Source organism: Pteropus alecto, unplaced genomic scaffold (assembly GCF_000325575.1).
Source record: "Pteropus alecto unplaced genomic scaffold, ASM32557v1 scaffold13, whole genome shotgun sequence".
NCBI lineage: Eukaryota > Metazoa > Chordata > Mammalia > Chiroptera > Pteropodidae > Pteropus > Pteropus alecto.
The window spans coordinates 2,871,837-2,891,796 of NW_006434373.1; the positions used below are offsets into that span (position 1 = coordinate 2,871,837).

Consider the following 19,960-nt stretch of genomic DNA (forward strand, 5'->3'; position numbering starts at 1 on the left):
TGGCAGAGCTGGGACGTAAATCAGAGCGTGGTTTTGGAGCTCATATCCATTATGCACTGTCCTATTCTGGCTTTATCCCAGAGGTTTTACTATCATCCCTACAACCTTCATCAAAGCTAAGCACAGAACATCAAAGTCTTGATTTAGTTAAGGAGGTTCTATGATCCTGCAGTAATATCAGTATAAAATGTAAGAACATTTCAGAGGATTTAAGTTGCCAATGGAAGTAAGTTCGGATTTCCAAAGCAGGTCCTACTAATCTTCCTGGGGGTGGTGGAAGATGGGTCTGTATGCCTAAAGTACCAGGTGGCTTATGTACTGGAGTTCAAGCACATTATTGTCATTTTTTCTCTTGGTGTCTGAGAAAAGGTTGTGAGCATCAGAAGGACCTTTAGCTCACTTATTCATTCAACAAGTATTGGAGGGCCTACGATAGGCCAGGCGCTGTCCCAGGAGTGGTGACGAAACTCACAAAACCATCTTGCCCTCCTGGAGCATGCATTCTATGGGGGAATGTATACCAAATAAATAAGTAAATTTTATGGTATGTAGGAAATGCTAAATGCAGGTTGAATGAAAATAAGTAGGGAAAAGCTTACAATATGGAGTGGTAGTGGCGAGGCTGGGTGGGTCATGGGGTTGTAATTTTAAAGAGTAATTGGCAAAGACATGAAGTGAGTGGGGGAGCCATGGGGAAATCTAAGAGAACATTTATTTTTGGGGTACTGGCAATTGTGCCAGTACTGAAATAAGAAAAATTTCATATAAAGATATGAATTTTCCACTACCGTTAATTGAGTAGGATGTGTTGGCCGAACACATTGTGATATCTGCCATCCCAATGTTCCCAGTGGCCCTCTTTAGCCTATGTAAATTAAGTGATTTACAGTCAACAGAGAATTTATAAATGAGATTTTTATTCATATTTACAATGTATGTTAAAGAGGCTACATCTTAAAACTAGTTGCCACCTTGGGACTGATCAACCGTCCATTAACCACACAATGTAGAGGTTTCTACATCCTGGTTCTGCTCCTGTGTTCTCTTCGCATATGTGGCAGCCAGCCCTAAACCACCTGTGACTGCAGATGCCCTCGCTAAACAGGCAGTGTAAATGTCAAATCTGAACTTGCCTTTTAGAACTCCTCAGAAATAATCATATTATTCTTGCTTGAGACAGAAAATTCTTTTAAACTGGTTTTGATGAGAATGTAAAGTTACTTTCTTACCGGGGATGTGAAAGGATTCTGGTTAAGAAGAAGCCAAGCAGGAGGTATGTTCTGGAAAAGAAAGTAATAATTTATGTCTGTCAATATTCATGAGGCTACTTTTTTAGAATCAGGGAGTTCATATACCCTTGGCTTGCAGAACTGTGAATACCAGTTTTTTACAGTCAAGGAATTTAGGGACTGCTCTTTGAAGCATAAAAATGGACTCTACTTTGTTCAAGACTGACGGGATTCACAAGCCAGGTGGGAAAGGAGCCAGCAGGAGCCAGTGGACTCTGTGACAGAGTCATTGCCCGCCCAGACCTCCTTACCACTTATGTTTTACCAAGGGAAGCTAGCAACCAACCAACCAGCAAAGCAAGAATGTTTTCTTCCTGGACTTACATTCTTATACATTTGAAACTAACTTTTTCCTCTGAGCTCTAAACAGAGTCATAAAATTGGAAGGTTTTGGCCCTATTTTAGGCCCTTGTGTTCAGGAGAGAAAACCCATCATTGCCCATTTGATACCTTGTATAAAAGGGAGACAGCTGGACTGGGGCAGTGGGAAAGGTCGATCCTGGCTAATGCATCCAAGCCAGAGGAAGGGCCCCACAGCAGAAGGCACGGACACAGGTGTTCAGGTGACTGCTTGGCCAATCTCCTTGTCCTCTATCCCGATGAGAGGACAGTGTGTGTGTGTGGGGTGGGGGTTGGGGAGGGAGGCAGGAGCTCTAGCTCACACATGTATGGGCTACAATCGTGACGAGGATGCCCTGGCAGAAGCTGTAGGTTAAATCACTCTTATTTTTCTTCAAAGATGTTGGAGAAGGAAACATAAATGATCGTGGTGTGCATCTGAACTATAAAACAATACTTTTTTTTTTTTTTTGCTAGAACCCACAAAAGATAGTGTTTGCATTACCACAATTCATTTTCATACTTCTTCAAATGAATGATGCTCAGAATTGAATAGGAATAATGAATTAGAGGCATTTCCCCACAGACAGTCTGCATTTCTAAAATAATGATTACTGTGCTATAAGTTTGCTTTGGAAAAATGAAGAATAAAGTGGCTCCAGTCTCTGCTTGGACTTAACAGATGTATGACGGTGGACAAACCACTTAGCTTTTTTGTGCCTCAGTTTCTTAATCTGTAAAATAAGGATGATGGTGTGTACTTTGCAAGATAAAAATGAAATAAGATGCAAGACAGGGCTAATGAACTAAAATATGTTTTAGATTTATGAAATAGAAATTTCAAAAGTGGTGGCTTGTGATGGTGAGTGAATGGATGAGATGCTGTGTGCTGGTCATGCTTTTCAAGTTAATATTCTGGAATTAATTGCAAGCAAACTAAAGCTGGATTTCTAATACTTACCGAATAACCTAAAAATAGTTTGGTTTTATAATAGAGATTGAATTATAGAGGGTGGAAATATCTAGCTTTAGTTAGGTGGGAATGATACTATAATTTAAAAAATCTATTTCAGATGGACTTGTGGAATGCCAGCCCGGACCAATAGGTGACCGGGGTCCTCCTGGAGTTCCAGGGCAGCCAGGACTGGCGGGTGAAGTTGGAGAGAAAGGTAAGAGATTAATTTTTCTTAACAATGACTGTGCTTGGGCATATAACATCTTTCTACATGCTCACTAGCTTTGGGTGAGTGTGTGTGTATTCTCCCTTTGTTTGGAACTCTCCAAGTCCATTTGAAGATAGGTCTCCTTACAACTCTGCTGTGATTTTTCTGCGGTTGGGATTTCGAGAAACAGCTATCACCGGAATACAATGGAAAGAGGTGGCCCTGATGTCAGAGTTACTGCCCTTTACCCTCTCCATGGCCAGCAAGTTAAACTCTCGGACTGATGTCTTATTGCCATCTTTCAGTTCAAAGTTTGAGAGTTCCCTTCTCAAAGAATGCACGTCTTCCCTTATAGCAAATCACAACTGCGTACATTGAATGCTCACCACCCTTCCGAGCTGTGTACACATAATCCGTGTGAGCAAATCTGCTTCTGGTGGATCAACTGACTCCACCTTGGGCTCGGTTTTATCTTTAATTTTTTCAAGTGTTTGTCTTAACGCCAACACAGGACACATCATAATCCCGTCACAGTCTTGGAAACAGAGTAGATAATCACTGCACCAACTATCTTATCTTAGAGTATAATAAACCAAAGATATTCCAATATTTATATATCTCTTAGTACCCAGAGAGTAGGACAAATAGGAAGCTATCCCCCATATCTACCTCATCGAGTACCATTTCTGGCATTGGATTGCAAAGAAAATTTGCTCTTCAGAAGTCTAAAACACAAATGCTTCATGGGAAACAGTTTCAACTAACATCGTAGAATTTTGACAGTCACACAAGTTATAGAACCTTAGGCAAAAGTGATCTTAGTAGTCATTGTTAGCGGAGGAAAGTGGGGAGTGCCACCAATTAGAGGGGCATTTAGTTTCCAGTGAATCTCTCTAGTTGCCAGGTGTTTGATACTTTCTGAGATGGGGTGTTCCATTTTATGACAGAGCTAATGGTCAGAAGGTTCTTTGTCCTGAGATCTTGTTTATCCCTCCCCTGAATCCGAAGAGAAGCCTCTTTCTTCCTTTGTCTTTATACTCCTGCTAGAGAACCGTCATTCTGCCCAGACTGCAGTGTTAGTGCCTCTCCCTGCCCACTTACAGGCTTTCATGCAAAGGCACCCATGGAATCCCAAGGCACCCAGCACTTAGCTGGGCTGTTAACAGACTTGTGCACTTTTGTATATACATCCTTTGGATGAGCTCCTGTTCTGCCCTTGGGAAGAACACAAAATGAAGCAGTGTACCTTTCCCTGAGTTGAGGGACATGGGGCTGCTCAGACTGGTCCTTTTTCAGTTCCTAACAATGGGGTCTGCTGGAGTAGAGTGTGCAGTAGTGGTACCTGGAGCTGGGGCGTGCCTGTCAGGGCAAGGGGTCAAGAGTGATGCAGACCAGCCTCTATGACTTCCAAGCATGGGCTTCTCCACATGCACTCTGCTCTGTTAAACCTGATTTGTGCTTAGATACCAGACATTTTAAGGTTTAGGACACAGGTGTATTTAAGACACCCTAAGGCCTTTTAGCTTCGTTTGAAAGTCTAGACATAAGATGTTAGAATTTCCAAAGAAAGGCATTTTCTCCTATTTTTCTGTGCTGTGATCTTTCTACTTTTCGATGTCAGTGTCAGGTAAGATAATTTGTTCTTGCTTTGGTGGCTTCTTATTCTCAATGATCGTCAGTCAGCCTGTAACATGGGTTTAATTCCAGGAGCGATATGTAAAGTTTGCTAACAAATGCTAAAAAATAATGGGAAGTTTTAGAGTTAGAGACAAAATTATAATGATCAAAACTTATCACACTGATAGGCAAAATTGAGGTCTGGATCACTTTTTAGTGATTTGTTGAAAATGTACCAGTGGTTACCTGTGAAGTGTGCCTGATGATAGGGACACACAGTGGATTAGCGGCGGCAGCAGGGGTAGATAATTGAGAAAACACGTATTTGAATACATCACTAATAAAATGGTGATGTCTTCTTTGCCCTTTTCTGGCACTATGCTGCAGAGACTTCTGTTTACATGTTATATATAAGTACCCCTGTGTTTCCTTTTTTAGGTCAAAAAGGAGATAGTTGTCTCATCTGTGATACAGAGGGACTTCGTGGACCCCCCGGGCCACAGGGACCTCCAGGAGAAATAGGTAAGACCTCAAATGTGAAAGGGACTTAATTTTCCACATTCAAAACTAAAGCATAATAATGAGAATGTTAGCCATACTTCCACGATTTGTCCATTTTGTTGGAAACTATCAAGGTGGCGTATAAATTAAGTGTCTTAAAATTTCCTAGTAAAAGGATAGCAATATCTGGTTCACTAGCTTCACAAATTTTGTTATCTCAAAAGAATTTAACTGAAAGTTTTTGCATGAAATGGCCCTGGGGTGGGTGAGGGGACTTGTAGCCATTCAGCTTCAGTGTTATTTGTATGCATTTGGAGTCACTTTTTCCCTTTCCGAGCCCATCTTGAGCATTTTCATTATTTCTTTCTTGAGATTCTTCAAATATCATTTACTTTGTATAAAGACCTTAATACCTTTGAATCTCGAAAAAAATTCAACAGCTCTTGAGTTATTAGAAAGTGTCTCATCAATGATGTGCTGTAATTCTTCCTCGTCTCTTATGATAGGTTTCCCGGGACAGCCAGGGGCCAAGGGTGACAGAGGTTCACCTGGCAGGGATGGTCTTGAAGGATTGCCTGTAAGTAAGACTTGCTGAGCTTTTATCTGTATTAGAAGTTGCCACCAAGCAAACTAAAAGGTATTTTTACATCTGCCTTATGTGGGAGTTGGTCGAGTATCTCTTTGTCCAGCAGTCTAGAATTACTCCCTGTGTCCCTCCTCACTCCTCCACCTGGTAATAAGCAAGACTGTTGGATCTAGAACTCGCATCTCAATTGCCTTTCTTCTCACCTGGTTAGAATTCAGTTACCACTTATCTATGTCCAGGTACAGCTGAATGCTGGTTTGTCACTTTTCCATAGGGTCTCTGGGAGATCTTGAAACCAATGGTGCCACCAAGAGTTACCTCATAGCTGCTACACTGTTGAGTTGAATTGCCCTTCTGCATGATCACTACTTATCATACCAGATAATTTAAAAACTTGTTATGTTAGTACATAAGTTAAAACATCGATAGTTTCTACGGAGAGATAGGGGAAAATTAACCTGTTTGAAAATTTGAAATATTTTTTGAAATTCTTTACAGATACATATTTTGAAAATTCTTATCCCCAACATCTGTCGTAAAGATGCCTTTTCAAATCTATAAATGAAATATCTTGATCATATGGACAGGAAACTTTTCAGTTAACCAAAATACCAGCTTCTTAGTTTTTCTACTTTGTTTTAAAAGAAGCCATTGAACAGAATAGTAATAATCTTAAATATTGAAGGATGTTATTTTATTGAATAGAATCTTTTCTATTTCTAAAGCTTTTAAACTTTAGTGTATTGTTTTCATATTTTCTTGGATCTTCTAAGTTCTGTAAGCATTAACCAGTTTTTACAATTCCTTTCATTCCCTTTTTTCTTTCTCTTTTTTTTCTTTTGGCATAAATTGAATGTCAAGTCTATAGCATTATTCTTTTTTTGTTGTAGTTCTTTAACATTTGTAATTAAAAATATATATATTACTGGAAGCTTCTATAAAGGCGGATCAGGGCAAAAGTAAAATGGGAATGAAACAGCTGGAATTCAGCAATAGTTTTCTCCTTTTGAAGTCAGATCTTGAGATTCTGCTTTCCAGAACTTCCCTGGGGCCTGGAGAGCGAAGTTAGAAGTCACAATTGTTTAAAATATTTCTAAATAAGTTGGAAGTTCACATAGCTGGGAAGCTCTGACTGTGGTGGGGATCAAAGACAGAAGAACTTTGAAGGGGCCAGAAAAAGATGCTTTTGACCTCTGGACATGGTCTTTATCTTTTCAGCCTTTATGGAATCCTTCCTGCCTCCACTCTGCTCAGTCCAGATACCGGTCCCTCCAGCCCCAAATCTAGTGAAAATTGATAAAGAGGAAGGAGATGAGAGAGAAGGGTTCTTGAGGAGTCATGATAAAGAAGAAAATAAAGAAAATATACAACAGAACTCCTAATCCCCATGCCTTCTCCATAAGGAGCTCTTTCTGGAGATGGAAAATGTTTCTGAAATTTGTTTTATGAGTAAATAAGTTAATTGAGAAGATAGTAATTTTCCTTTTATTTGAAGCTGTATCATAGCTCCGTGGTTTAACTAGCTCAAAAAATATGGTTCTCTTATTTCAAATTTGGCTGAAGGCTAAAAGAGGTACTCAGGAACCAGAGGAGCATACTGAGAAATAGATTAAAATTAAAAAGTGAGGAAGTGCTCTGATTTTTCGTTTGATCTAAATTAATGCTTCTGTGAGCATAGCCTGTCTGTGACATGTTCTTTTGAAAGCCGAGGGTTTGATTTGAAGGACAGAGCACAAGAGGCTGGCTCCTGACCGCGAGGCTGAAGCCCAAGTTGCCCAGACCAGGTTCCGTGGTCTTTGGGAGTGAATAATTGAAACGAACTCCTCCAGCTTTCCCACAATGACACCGCTTTTTAAAGCAGACTTTACAGTTTTCAGATCTTTTTCGATTTATGTAGCCAATGCTAAATTTTCAAGGCAGTATTTGATTCTTCAACGTTTATCTTAAGGGATGCGGATCAAAAGGCCTTTGAATCGCTTAGGATTAAATATTTCTGTCGCACAGTAACTCCATGAGATGTCCTCGGGTCATAAGTATCCCTTAAAAAAAAAATCTTTATTTCTTCCTTGATTTATAGCTGACAAGGTCATCATTATTAAAATAAAAAATTATGTTTTCTCACCTATGCTCATAGTATTGGAAAACTTTATATTTCCAGGCTGTGAATACTTGCCGTAAAATAACATAATGATGCTTCTAGGTTGAGAAAACCATATGTTGGCTATAATTTCTTACACTGGTGTTTATTTTTTATTGGTGAATTTGCCAGTTCAACATATTCTTCTCCAATATCTCCCTCATTGCAGATATTGAGGACACAAAGATAGAAAGCCTTGGCCATGCCTTCAAAACCCTGAAAGGCTAGTATAAAGACAGAAGTGCAAGCAAAATTCCCTACCAACGCAGCAGTTTTTATAACGAGGACCATATGATGCACCATGGAAATATGGGAGAAAGCAGCCTGTACCCATTAGGAAAGGCTTCATGAGAAGAGCCTAATTTTAGCTGAGATTTAAGAGTGCGTAGGAACTAACTAACTCAAGAGAAGAAGCTACAAAATACCATGATAACTTTCAACTAAATAATAAATTTTCCTGACCCTCTGCTAAATCTTGGCAGGTGTCTAGTAGAGTTGACATTGCCATTCTTGGGACAAGAGCAAATACATTGCACATCTTCTCCCTTTCCCGAGTAGGTCTGAGTGACATGTCCTGTGTTATACAGGGCACTTCCAGCTCAGGGCCAGCTCCCAGCAGCTGTATCTATCCAGGAGAACTCTCTGCCATGATAGAAATGTTCTCTGTCTGTGCTGCACAATGTGGTAGTTGCTGGCTAGTGGTGGTTATTGAGTCCTTGGAGTGTGGCTAGTGTGACTAAGGAGCTGAAGTTTTAATGTTATTTAATGTAAAATATTAAATAGTACTGGGCAGTGCAGACTTGTTGCTGACTCTCCAGGCTCTGGCAGCGCACTGAATGGTGTCGGTTGTGCATCTGAGAGAGTGTAACCATGCCGTGTTTGGCCTGGGAAGAACAGCTGCCCTTATTCCTTAGCTGGCATTGTTGCAGCTCTTAGGAAGCAGTATGGGCAGGACAGTAAGTCAGCCCCATTTAGGCTAGTTCCAAATTGACCATTTGTTTGACTTTGAGTACGCCTCTGAGCCTCGTCTTCACGTTTGTGTAGCAGGCAGCTTTTACAAGATAACACCCAACTCTTTAGCACTCATGTGGTGTGGGGATAAAGTACAGATTTGCCACCAGAAGTAAGCACTTTCTGTCTATGTTATCTTTTATATATACCAAACTTCTTTTGACTATTAGTTCTCTCATCTGCCAAGCGTGCTTTCAGTATTTTTCCTGTAGAGTTGGGTTAAGAATCAGAGATAATATACCAACAGTTGGGACACATAGTAGGCATGTAATGGTAGCTATTTTTTAAAAGCTAAAGATTGTATGCCTTTTGGTATGTCTCTTAACTTACAACTCCTTCCTTTGAGAAGTACGTATTACACATACATACAGAAGTGTGTGTATGTGTGTGATTCATACACATCCAAGAACTGTTTGAGAGGGAGTTTATGAAAAAGAATTCAAATGAAATACATCATGCAAGAGTTTAAAATCTGACAAGTCGGCAGGGAGGCTGAAGAGATTTCTTTCTCAGGCCTAAGAGAACAAGCAATGTGAGACGATTATTTGAAAGCTTGGCTATTTTCCTTGTGATTCCCAACTCTTAGAGTAGCTGGAGGAGAAACCATCTATGGGTATGGGCCTTCCTTGCAGATTTATCTTTCCAGGAACTGAAAAGTGTTCTAGCGTTTGTCTCTTGGAAAAAATCAATTCTATTCTGCTGACTGCTTAAAATAACAATTTTCAAGCTAGCCCAATGCTCACTTCTCAGAGTTTCCTGTTTCCCTGGTGCCCTAAATCCTTATCTCTTCTGGAATTAGGGTTGTGAGCATAAAAGGAGACCTGTTCAATTTCAATAATGACCGGACTTGGAGAAACCATGGCTCTTCCCAGCCCTCATTGAAGCTTCAACCACTATCTGCACCGAGAAGCCATTCCTTCAGTTCCTGGGAATTCACACATTCAGTGCCTTCCAATGCTTGCTAAAATGTTCTTGTGACTGTTTAATAGTTTTAAGGGACAAGAAAGTTTCCCAAGGACCATTCTATGAGCTAGGTGCCAGTGCCACACTGTTATTCCCCCTCTCCTATTCTGGACTCTGTTTGGAATACCTAATAAAGATGTTCTTCAAGTGTTTTTAAGAGAAACACAAGGAATGAAGTCAGATCAGGGCTTTGTTGCAGAGCTATTGAAATAAATGAGGAGATCTAAACACATTATCATTTTTCAAGGAGGTGGCTTCTTGATTTCATTGTTCACTATGTAATCAGTCATGCTGGTTCATTTTTTGGGTGTATGTCTTTGGTGGCATCCATAAAGTTTTGTTCTTATAGGGTCCTAAAGGTATACCAGGGCTGATTGGCCAGCCAGGGGCCAAAGGAGAGCCTGGTGAGATTTACTTCGACATTCGACTCAAAGGTGACAAAGGAGACCCAGGTTTTCCAGGACAACCCGGTATGCCAGGCAGAGCAGGGTCTCCCGGAAGAGATGGCCATCCAGGTCTGCCCGGCCCCAAAGGCTCCCCGGTACGTTTATTTCTAGACTTTGAACATGCACTTTACAAATGCAAAGAATGAAGAAATGAAAAATTTGTATCATGTCTATGCCTTTTCACTTGGATGGTAATTGTCATAAATGTGAACTTGTTTCATGGTTCATGGGAAAACTTAAGTCTATAAACCTACATGGATGGTGTTGACTTAGATAATAATGGATCAGTGTCTTCTGATGTATTTGGGGGAACTGAGAAAACATCCATATGTCAGAAAGGAGGTGAAATTTAAAGTTAATGGCATTCAAGTCATCCTTTAAAAGAAGATTCCAGATATAAATTTCTTACTCTTTGAAGTGTCTCCTTATGTAGGATAAAAGAGAGAGGATGATTGCTCAGCTTAGAGGAAAGAATGCTAGTTTCATTTATTAACTACAGGTTGACCTTTCTAGAAGGGTTGCAGTAAATAAATAGCATAAAATAGTTAAACTCTGGTACTTATTTACTACAGATTGTGGAAAAATGTGACATGGACGGGAGCGTTGGTATGTCTGCTGATAACATTTCTTCTCTTTTCACTTCAGGGTTCAATTGGATTAAAAGGAGATCGTGGCCCCCCTGGAGGAGTTGGCTTTCCCGGCAGCCGTGGCGACATTGGCCCTCCTGGGCCTCCAGGGTTTGGCCCCATTGGTCCCGTTGGAGATAAAGGACAAGTGGGCTTTCCAGGAAACCCTGGATCCCCAGGCCAGCCAGGTGAGGCCTGAGGACCTCAAGTTCAGTACAAAGGTGTCCAAGAGTCCTGGGTTCAGCAAAGCTGGGACATGGGTTTGTTTTCATTTCCTCCAGGTGTGACTTGGGCAAGTCTTTTTTTTTTTGGCATTTCTGTACCTCCATTTGTTTATATGTAAGATGGACCAAGTAATGTGTAGGATCTGGCTGAAAAGAATTTGAATTTAAAGATTATTTTTCTTATGATAAGTATCTACTATACACCAGCTAAAGTCAGCCCTTTATGTGGAAGTGATACCAACATAAGCTCATTTTTTTCCTCTTCCGTTGTCTGTTGTCTGTTTCCTTGATGTGCAGTCCAGTTCAGCTTTGGGATATCCCAAGCTATGAACTTGCCACCTCTCCACTGCTATGCTCTTGCCTGTTGGCTAATTCTACAGCAGTGTCAACTTCACTATTGCTTGTTAATTCCATGTTCATTTCAGTCATTTGCTAACTGTTTTTTTACATGGTTCTGTGTGCCACACAGTCTGCTAAGTGGCGATCAGAGAGTGATATGCAGGACAGACACAGCCCTGTCCTCCTGGAGCTCACTGTCCAGGGTTTGGTAGAGAACGTGGAGAAAGGACTATGTGAGGGTTCCTCACAGACGTTCTCTGTTTTATTATCTATTATCAGAGACAAAAGTGCACAAGAGGAAATTCTAGGCCTTGCACACAGTTGGCTCTCAATAATTTATTAGTTGAATTATATTCAGGGTAGAAATGGAACGCTCATATCATTCCCTAGAAAATCCTGGGATGAGAAGAGTAGAGGCCAGGAATGGTTTGGGTATAAAGGAAGTGTGCTTTATTAAGATGTGTTTTAAAAGTTATAAAATGAATGAAAGGACTTTGGGTGATTAAAAGTGTGTGACTAGTAAACGCTGAAAAACATAGTAACTGAGCAGCTGGATAATCAAAGTATCCAACAAGAACTCTGTAGGGGCAATTACACTATGGCCTTCTTGCTCACAGATTTGCTCATTCTGTCACCAGTCCTATATCTAGCCCAAGTTTTATCTATTCCTCTTCCCATTGGGAATTATTATTTCCTTATTAAGACATGATGTAAAGTTCTTAAGCACTTTGGCACAGGAAGTATTAACTATCTTTGATGGAAGTCTAAGTTTAGCATTCTAATGTATCCGTTGTTATTATTATTCTCATTGTGAGAGCATTGGTACTTAGCACCAAGTTATGACTCCATTGATAACTGTTGTTTTTTTAGCAAGAAATTTCTCCTTTGTGGCTCCTTTGGGGGCAGGGAAATACTAGGGTTGACTTAGAAAGCCCCCAGTCTTGGAAAGAGATCTCTGATCACTTCCGCATAGATCCTGCCTCCAAAATCAACATATTAAGCATTCTTTGTGTTTGTGGAATCTGAAAACTCGCAGAGTTGTAAAAAGTAATCAGACCATCTCCTCGTCCAGAAACTACCATCAAAAAACCCAACTTGGGCACACACAGATACATTCTGGCAGGATGGGGAAGAAGATTCCTGACGGAGGTGTTGTTGACAACGCTGTTGATCAGTTGTCCACATTCTGTAGAGTTTCTTAGCCACCCAGACCCAGTCAGCTTCTGGATTAGGAACTCGACCTTCTTTGATCTGCCAGAACTCTGTTTACTCTGGTGATCATAAAAGCTTTGTTCTCAGGGGTGGAACTGATAGCAAATATATGTTGGGATCAGTCGTTAGGCATTTCCCACAATCTGTAACTAAAGAATGTGTTGGTTGTTACTGGGAGGCCCTACGTATCTTGATTCTTATAAGGTATGTGAAGAGTCAGCACACACATTCCCAGAGGTGATCCCTTTGCTCCTTAACAGCTCAATCTGACGCCCCGTAGATATCCTGGGCTCAGATTCCCAGCGGGGCTGGGCTGGCACCTCCCGGCTTGTGCTGCTCCGAGATGACACACAATTCTCCAGTTGCACTGTTAAAAATAATGCAGAATCACTCATTTAGCGTGTTGTGAAGATAATTTAGGTTGGCTTAGAATTAGTATGTCTGAGAAATTGAGAGAGAGCAATAAAAGTGTTTTGACTTTTTGACACAGATGAATTAAGAAATTACCCAGGGCCATCTCACCTTTTGTTATTGTAGATTTCCAACTTTTTGTGACTGCTCTTATTTTGGACTGTTAAGAAATTCTCTGTCAAACAAAGCTAGGCCACTTTTGACATAAATTTTGGGTGAGGAGGAGCACTCTGTGAAAGATTCTACAAAAGTAGAGAGATGATGTGGAGGTATGCAGGCGGAGGCTTCTGTCTAGGCACACAATCTGTGCTCAGAGGACGTGGCTCACACTATGTCCTTGCTCTTTTCCCCCCAGGTCTCAAAGGTGAAGCAGGAAGAGTCGTGCCTTTACCTGGTCCCCCTGGAGCAGAAGGACTTCCAGGGTCCCCGGGTTTTGAAGGGCCCCAAGGTACTTTTAGAGTTCTGTTTCACCTGGAGATAAACTCGAAACATTCTTGCAGCATTTTTCTCACATTGACCATGGATCTTGCTCTCAACAGGTGACAGAGGTTTTCCTGGATCCCCTGGAAGGCCTGGTCTCCCCGGAGAGAAGGGCACTGTTGGCCAGCCTGGGATTGGATTTCCAGGGCCTCCAGGCCCCAAAGGTAAACTTGTAGGGTGAGCCCATTGCTCTGGCCATGGCCCATATGTGCCCCAGTGGTGGCATTCATCCCCTGGCTGATCAGCACTGAGGGCTGTGGTCTCTCTATTCATACTTTCTTGAATTTTATGAGAAAAAGAAGCAACGGATGTAAACGCACTATTCAAGTTAGCGACCATGCAGTTAAGGAGAGGCTTGTCAGCAAGCTGCATAGTGAGGTAGATGGTGACTTCAGTTACCAAGGCCATGGGTGAAATGGCGCCTTCCAGCAGAGTAATTTGGTTAGGAAGGAGTTGGAACGTTAGGGACTGGATGCTGCCTTTGTATAAACTCACCGTCAAGAAAGTCCTGCTCATTAGTGAAGGAAACGTACAGCTACCTAGGACCTACACCAGACTAGGTTTGTAAGTCAGAAGGAAGGTGAAGAGGAAGGTGTGGGGGAATATGAGGAGGGGGCTTCATGAATAGGGGGACGGCCCCTACACTGTGGGGCCAGCATCCCCACAGAGCGATGACATTTTAGAAATAGTACTTCTTTCTGAAAACTGTAAGGGAATAAAGGGGACAATTTCAACCTTTTTTTGCTTTCTTCTTCTACCAATTCTTCATGTAGATCTTTATGTAGAGACTTGCCATTTGGACCGTGGTCCAGGACTGAGAAGGCGTGTGAGCCCTGAGAGGGTTTGTCTTTCCCATTTGGGCTGGCATCCTGATCCCAGTTTTACTGGCCATTCGGCCAAAACTTACTTTAAAGACTTCTCCGGTCTCTCAGCTTCTTATGTAGAGGCACCGCATCACACCCACTCATGGTTACAGGCCTTCATGCTTGGAGGACAGCAGACAGCAGCCACGCAATACCCACCCATGCACGTGGCCACTTCTGTCAGGCTTAAAGGGCAGAAGGCCCTTGGTGACCCTCCAAGTTCATGAGGGACAATGCTTAGGCCTTCTACATGTTCGTGAACCCCACTGTATTTCATATAAGAGCCATACCATTGCCATCCAGACAGGTAGAATTTAGCTGATAAAGGTCTCCTCACTTAGATGCCGTTGGCCCACACTGCATGGAGCTGTTGGTGGGCAGTTAGGTCCACTCTCTATCAGGGTCCCTTGGCACAACAGCCCCATGGCATGTGCGATTCAGATTTTTCTGCAAACTTACAAATTATCACATGTCATGGACTCTGCATCCCACAGGAAGAGTGTATATTAATGTCTCTTAAACTTTGCTGCACACGAAAGCAAAGTGGGCAGCTATGAGAAAGCCTCTATGTTGGGACCTAGTCTCTAAATGTCCCCATGTACCTCCAATATGGGGCAGCCTAATTTGAGAACCAGTGGCTTAAAAGAGTGCTTCTCAAACTTTAACATATCCACGAATCATAGGGGTCTTATTAGAATGTGAATTGGCTTCAGTAGATCCGGGCAGGATTTCTAACAAGGCGACAGCTAGGTGCCTGAAGCATGCCACATGTAGAATAGTAAGAGTCTAAAGTAAACGCTGAATGGAATTGAAATTAAGGATTTGGTTTATGATTTAAAATGTGCTTTTGCAAAAATGCCTTGGATTGAGTTCTTTCTATTCGTTTTGGGGGAGTAGGACAGGAAATAAGATTTGGAAGTGAGTAGAAGAAGAGGAAGGGAGGGGGAGGGATTTAGATGAGAGAAAGAAGAGGGCGTTGTAGGTACTGAGAGTGTTCCACAGTACCCAAGCTGCCCCAGGTGGAGCTGCTGGCACCCCCATAACCAGGACGGCCTCATCTTCCTCAAAGACGCACCTCGATAGGGCTTTCTTGCTATTTGCCATCTCAGATGAGTTTAGGCACATTTGGGCAAGTATAAAAGAAGGAGAAAGTGGAGAACAGCACGATTACATTAATGATTTTTTATTTTTGTCTCTTCAAAACAGGTGTTGATGGCTTACCTGGAGATGTGGGACTTCCAGGGAGTCCAGGTCGCCCAGGACTTAATGGCTTACCTGGCAACCCAGGTGTGCCTGGCCAAAAGGTGGGTACTGAGTGTTCTCTGGATTGTTGTTTCCCCCATATTTATGATAAAATCACATAAAATCTGGGTTATTCATCTCCCAGGATATGTAGTATCAACATGTTTTGTTTTTTAATGAAATAAGATGGAATAGAACGTATCAAAGTACATAGAACATGGTAGTAAATGTTTTGGGGAGAATCATTTGTTTCAGCTTTATGAGTATGTTCTTGCCTGCATATACTGGATCTCAGTGTACAATGTCTGTCTTATTGCGAGTGGCAGAATAAAGCTCTTTGAAAGCCGCTGCTACAAGACCTACTAGCCCCCCGGGAGTGTCCAGCACAGGCCTTCCCAGCCTCCACATTATTGACTTGCTGGTCTGGTGATTTTTTATGGTGGGTGCCGCCCTGAACGTTGTGGGGTTTTTTGCAGCCTCCTCCGTGGCCTCTACCCAAAGACACCAAAAGAGCATCCCGAACTCAGCCCCTTCAATTATGACAACCAAAAATATCTCTGGACATTACCAAATGTCACCTGGGGAGCAAAACGGCCCTGGTTGGAGACTCCTAGGCTAGTGCGACTTCAGGACTCTCCTTGCCTTCAAATGTCTCTCTGCCCACTTGCTGACACTTGAAATTCTTCTCAGCAAGCGTTAAGTGACTGTTGGTTAGATCCTTTTCTGTTCTGATTATAAGGAAGGAAGTGAAATGGCCAGAAGGCATCGGTCCTAAATGGGAGAAAGGCCCAAGAGCCATCCCCTGCCAACCATAGAACTAGGTCAGCCTGTTCCTTTTCTGCTGGGGAGAGCAGGTAGAGCTGTGGGGATCAGGCAGGCATGTCCGAGGCATCTGTGCCTCAGTGACTTTGGGGAAGCTCCATCCTGAGAAACACTTAACCTCATGTGTCCCTGCTCCACGTGGCTGAGATGGAAGAGGAGCCTTTGGAAACCTGTCTTTATGTAACACTCACTGGCTCCCCCTTCTAACATGCACTTGATTTGAAAAGTTAGCATGCGAGGCTCGTGTAAACGCTGAATGGAATTGAAATTAAGGATTTGGTTTATGATTTAAAATGTTGTGCTTTTGCAAAAATGCCTTGGATTGAGTTCTTTCTATTTTGTGAATTTTCTGCTGAGATGTGTAGAGAAGTACCCACTCCTGTCCAAATAGTCCTCATCTGGAAGTTGTCACCTACAGTGAACACCAGAGGGGCACTGTGATGCAATGTCTACCTATCGCTTCAACTGGCCCATGTCAGCACCTACATTGGGGCTGTTTTAAAAGCACTCTTGGGCCCTCAAAATGCTTTCTTTATTTTTAATCATCTGTGTTTGTTAAAGACCTTTTATTAATGAAATAGTTTTAAATGTTTAATTTGATGTGAAAGCCTTCCTTTAAACAAAAAACTGCATAAACGGTGTCCTGTTCCAGTCCTGGAACTTTTTTTAACCTCTTAAGAAGATGTCACTTAGCTGGTCACAAACCATTTTGGTGTTTTGTCTATTATTCAGAGTTGGCTCTTCACAGACACAAGGTGGGAAAGTTAAGGGGCCAGGAGACCCGGGTGGAAATCCTGCTTCTTTGACTTTGGACAAGTCATTTAGCTGTGGGGAACCTTGATTCTACTTTGTAAAATGAAAATAATAAAAATTACCTACTTTTTCAGCTTGTAGCGAGATTGAAAGGAAATAGTAGGTGTGAGGAAGCTTTGCAAACTGCAGAGGGTTGGACAGATGTTATTTTTATTAAATGAATCACAGTATCCGTTAACAGTCTGCTCTTGGATTGATACAACCACGAGTTTAACAGGTCAACTTGCTTCTCTGTGCTTTGGGGATTTTCAGGGAGAGCCTGGAGTTGGTCTGCCAGGACTCAAGGGATTGCCAGGTCTTCCCGGCATTCCCGGCACACCTGGGGAGAAGGGAAACAAAAAAAAGAGCATGGAGCTATCGGCGCCCCCGGCCTTCAGGGAATCAGAGGTAACTTCTTACAGATAAAAGTCACCTGTGACAAAGACTGGGTCTGCTTATTTTGTGTCCCCAGAGCATCTGTTAGTTTTTTCAGTATTTGGTGAATGAGTGATGAAAATTCTAGAAACCTAGAGCTTATGGTTTTCTGTTAATGAGGCTTATCGAGTAAGTGGGCATCGCACACTATGAAACGTGCAGTTTATTCACACTTTCCTCCCTATCCAGGTGACCCAGGACCTCCTGGATTCCCAGGTCCCAAAGGAGCTCCAGGAGTTCCTGGTATAGGCCCCCCTGGAGTGATGGGCCCGCCTGGAAGACAGGGACCACCGGGGTCATCAGGTGATGTGACATTCTTCTAAAATTATTTCTTCCTTAAATCATACTCATAATGGGATAGGAACTGATGCTGGAGTCTCCATGCCGGGGAGATCAGCGTTTTATTTTGTGAAAATAAGTTTGGTTGCTTCCTACCACTGAGTTTGGTTTGCATGCCAAAGAGACCTCCCCTTTACTGCATAGTCAATAAGTTTTTTCAAATTCAAAATGATTGATATCTCTATCTTATCTTTCCATAGGAAGGTTAATAAGTTTCTAATAACTGTAACTGAGTCCATGTCTAGAAGCTTCCTTTGCCTTTAATAATAATTCTAGAACTAAGACAATGATGGTGAAATAGGGCAAGACAATCAGTGAAAAGTGAAGAGGAGCTAGTCTTAGGTCTAAATACTGCGGAGAAGCCGGTGGCACTTCTAGTGGTTGTTACTGACTACTGATGGCAGAAAAGAGAGGCTTTGTCTTGGGACACTATTTACCCACTGACTGCCTTGATGGCCCCAAACACCACTATCTGAGAAGGTGGAAGCCATTGCAACTCCCAGTATGGGCACGTTCACATACTTCCCACAGAAAGTAGCAGTTAAACCCGGTAAAGTACATTGTGGAGCGCTCTGTAAATTCTGCTAATGGTTATTTGCTCTTCATCCTCCTTCAGGCCCTCCTGGAGTGAAAGGGGAGAAGGGTTTCCCCGGATTCCCAGGCCTGGACATGCCAGGCCCCAAAGGAGATAAAGGGACTCAAGGGCTCCCTGGCCTCACGGGACAGTCGGGGCTTCCTGGTCTTCCTGGACAGCAGGGGACACCCGGACTTCCTGGGTTTCCAGGTAAATGATTTGTGAACTCCCTCCCCATCAGTGTTGAAGAGACACATTACCTCATCTTGTTTATTACCCTTAGCATCTGCCACCAGTGTTTATAGTCCTTCCATCTGGCTACAGGTCCCAAGGGAGAGATGGGCGTCATGGGGACCCCAGGGCAGCCTGGCTCTCCAGGACCAGCGGGCGTGCCAGGATCGCCTGGTGAAAAAGGTAGGACACTGGTAACTCCAGAAAAGCCTGTCTATGTCTTGATGTCTCTTGGGAAATTCTCAAATGGTTGTACATCACATTTCATTTCAAGAGGCAGAGGAAAGAAGTTAGGAAGATAAAGCAAGGATCTGGAAGACCTTTTCTTCTGGTAGGAATTCATGGTTTCAGGTTTTCCTTACTGGCACAGTTGAGATTTTTTTCCCTTTTTTTGAGAAAAGGTAGAATCTTCAGTCAAGCAAGGTCACAGAAACTGAATCCTTAGACCCAAACTAGCAAACTGGGCAAATTTATAAGCCTTAAGTTTTATTTCTTATTTTGTTATTTGAAATTTGTTCAAAGTAATTTTTTTTTTAAAAAAAAGAAATTAACTTCGAATGTGAGACACAAAAGTGGTCATTTGTTTAATAGAATAGGAAAATTCCCATTCTATTATTTTGTTCAGAATAGAGAGGCACTATGAACAGGAGTGATAAAGGTTTTTAAGGAGGAGAGAAAATGTAAATGATTTAAACTAATAAGTGAAGTCACATATATTAGAATTGTTAGCAAATAATGAATTCTAGAAAATGGCTTTATTGTTAATTTACTTGAGATCAGAATCTTCTAGGTAACTCAGACACTCACCATTTAATGCCATTTTTGGATAGGTTGTTAGTTCTTTTTACCCTTTTTAGCAGTTGTTTCTACTATCCAGAAAGAATGCCACACTTTGTTCCTGCCTCTGAGATACTTAGTCACGTCTCACTGGGTGACTTCTCTTGCCTCTACAGGAGACCATGGCTTTCCAGGCTCCTCGGGACCCAGGGGAGACCCTGGCTTCAAGGGTGATAAAGGAGATGTTGGTCTCCCTGGCAAGCCTGGGTCCATGGATCAAGTGGACATGGAGACTATGAAGGGCCAGAAGGGAGACCAAGGAGAAAAAGGTAACCTGGAAGAACGGTGATAGAACAATATGCCTAAGCAGTCATATAGTTCTTCACACATACTATCAAACCAACCTGTGTTTATGTAACACTTTGCTTTATTTTAAGCAGATATAGATCATCATTATTATTTTTTTTTCTGTGTTATGTAGGACAAATTGGACCAACTGGTGATAAAGGATCCCGAGGAGATCCTGGGACACCAGGAATGC

The 19,960-nt window shown here is 42.1% G+C and overlaps 1 protein-coding gene across 1 annotated transcript in view; it reads left to right on the forward strand.

Annotated features, from left to right (window-relative positions):
* Nucleotides 1–19,960, forward strand: part of COL4A1 (collagen type IV alpha 1 chain) — a 61,669-nt gene that overhangs the window by 18,598 nt on the left and 23,111 nt on the right. The window contains 16 exon segments of the mRNA XM_015587331.2: nt 2,702–2,797; nt 4,847–4,930; nt 5,416–5,486; nt 9,956–10,147; nt 10,698–10,866; nt 13,220–13,312; nt 13,404–13,508; nt 15,414–15,511; nt 17,337–17,418; nt 17,421–17,471; nt 17,688–17,801; nt 18,454–18,621; nt 18,736–18,825; nt 19,596–19,748; nt 19,901–19,958; nt 19,960. The exon segment at nt 19,960 is cut by the window's right edge and continues 31 nt beyond it. Of these exon segments, the coding sequence (XP_015442817.1) occupies nt 2,702–2,797; nt 4,847–4,930; nt 5,416–5,486; nt 9,956–10,147; nt 10,698–10,866; nt 13,220–13,312; nt 13,404–13,508; nt 15,414–15,511; nt 17,337–17,418; nt 17,421–17,471; nt 17,688–17,801; nt 18,454–18,621; nt 18,736–18,825; nt 19,596–19,748; nt 19,901–19,958; nt 19,960 (1,625 nt within the window).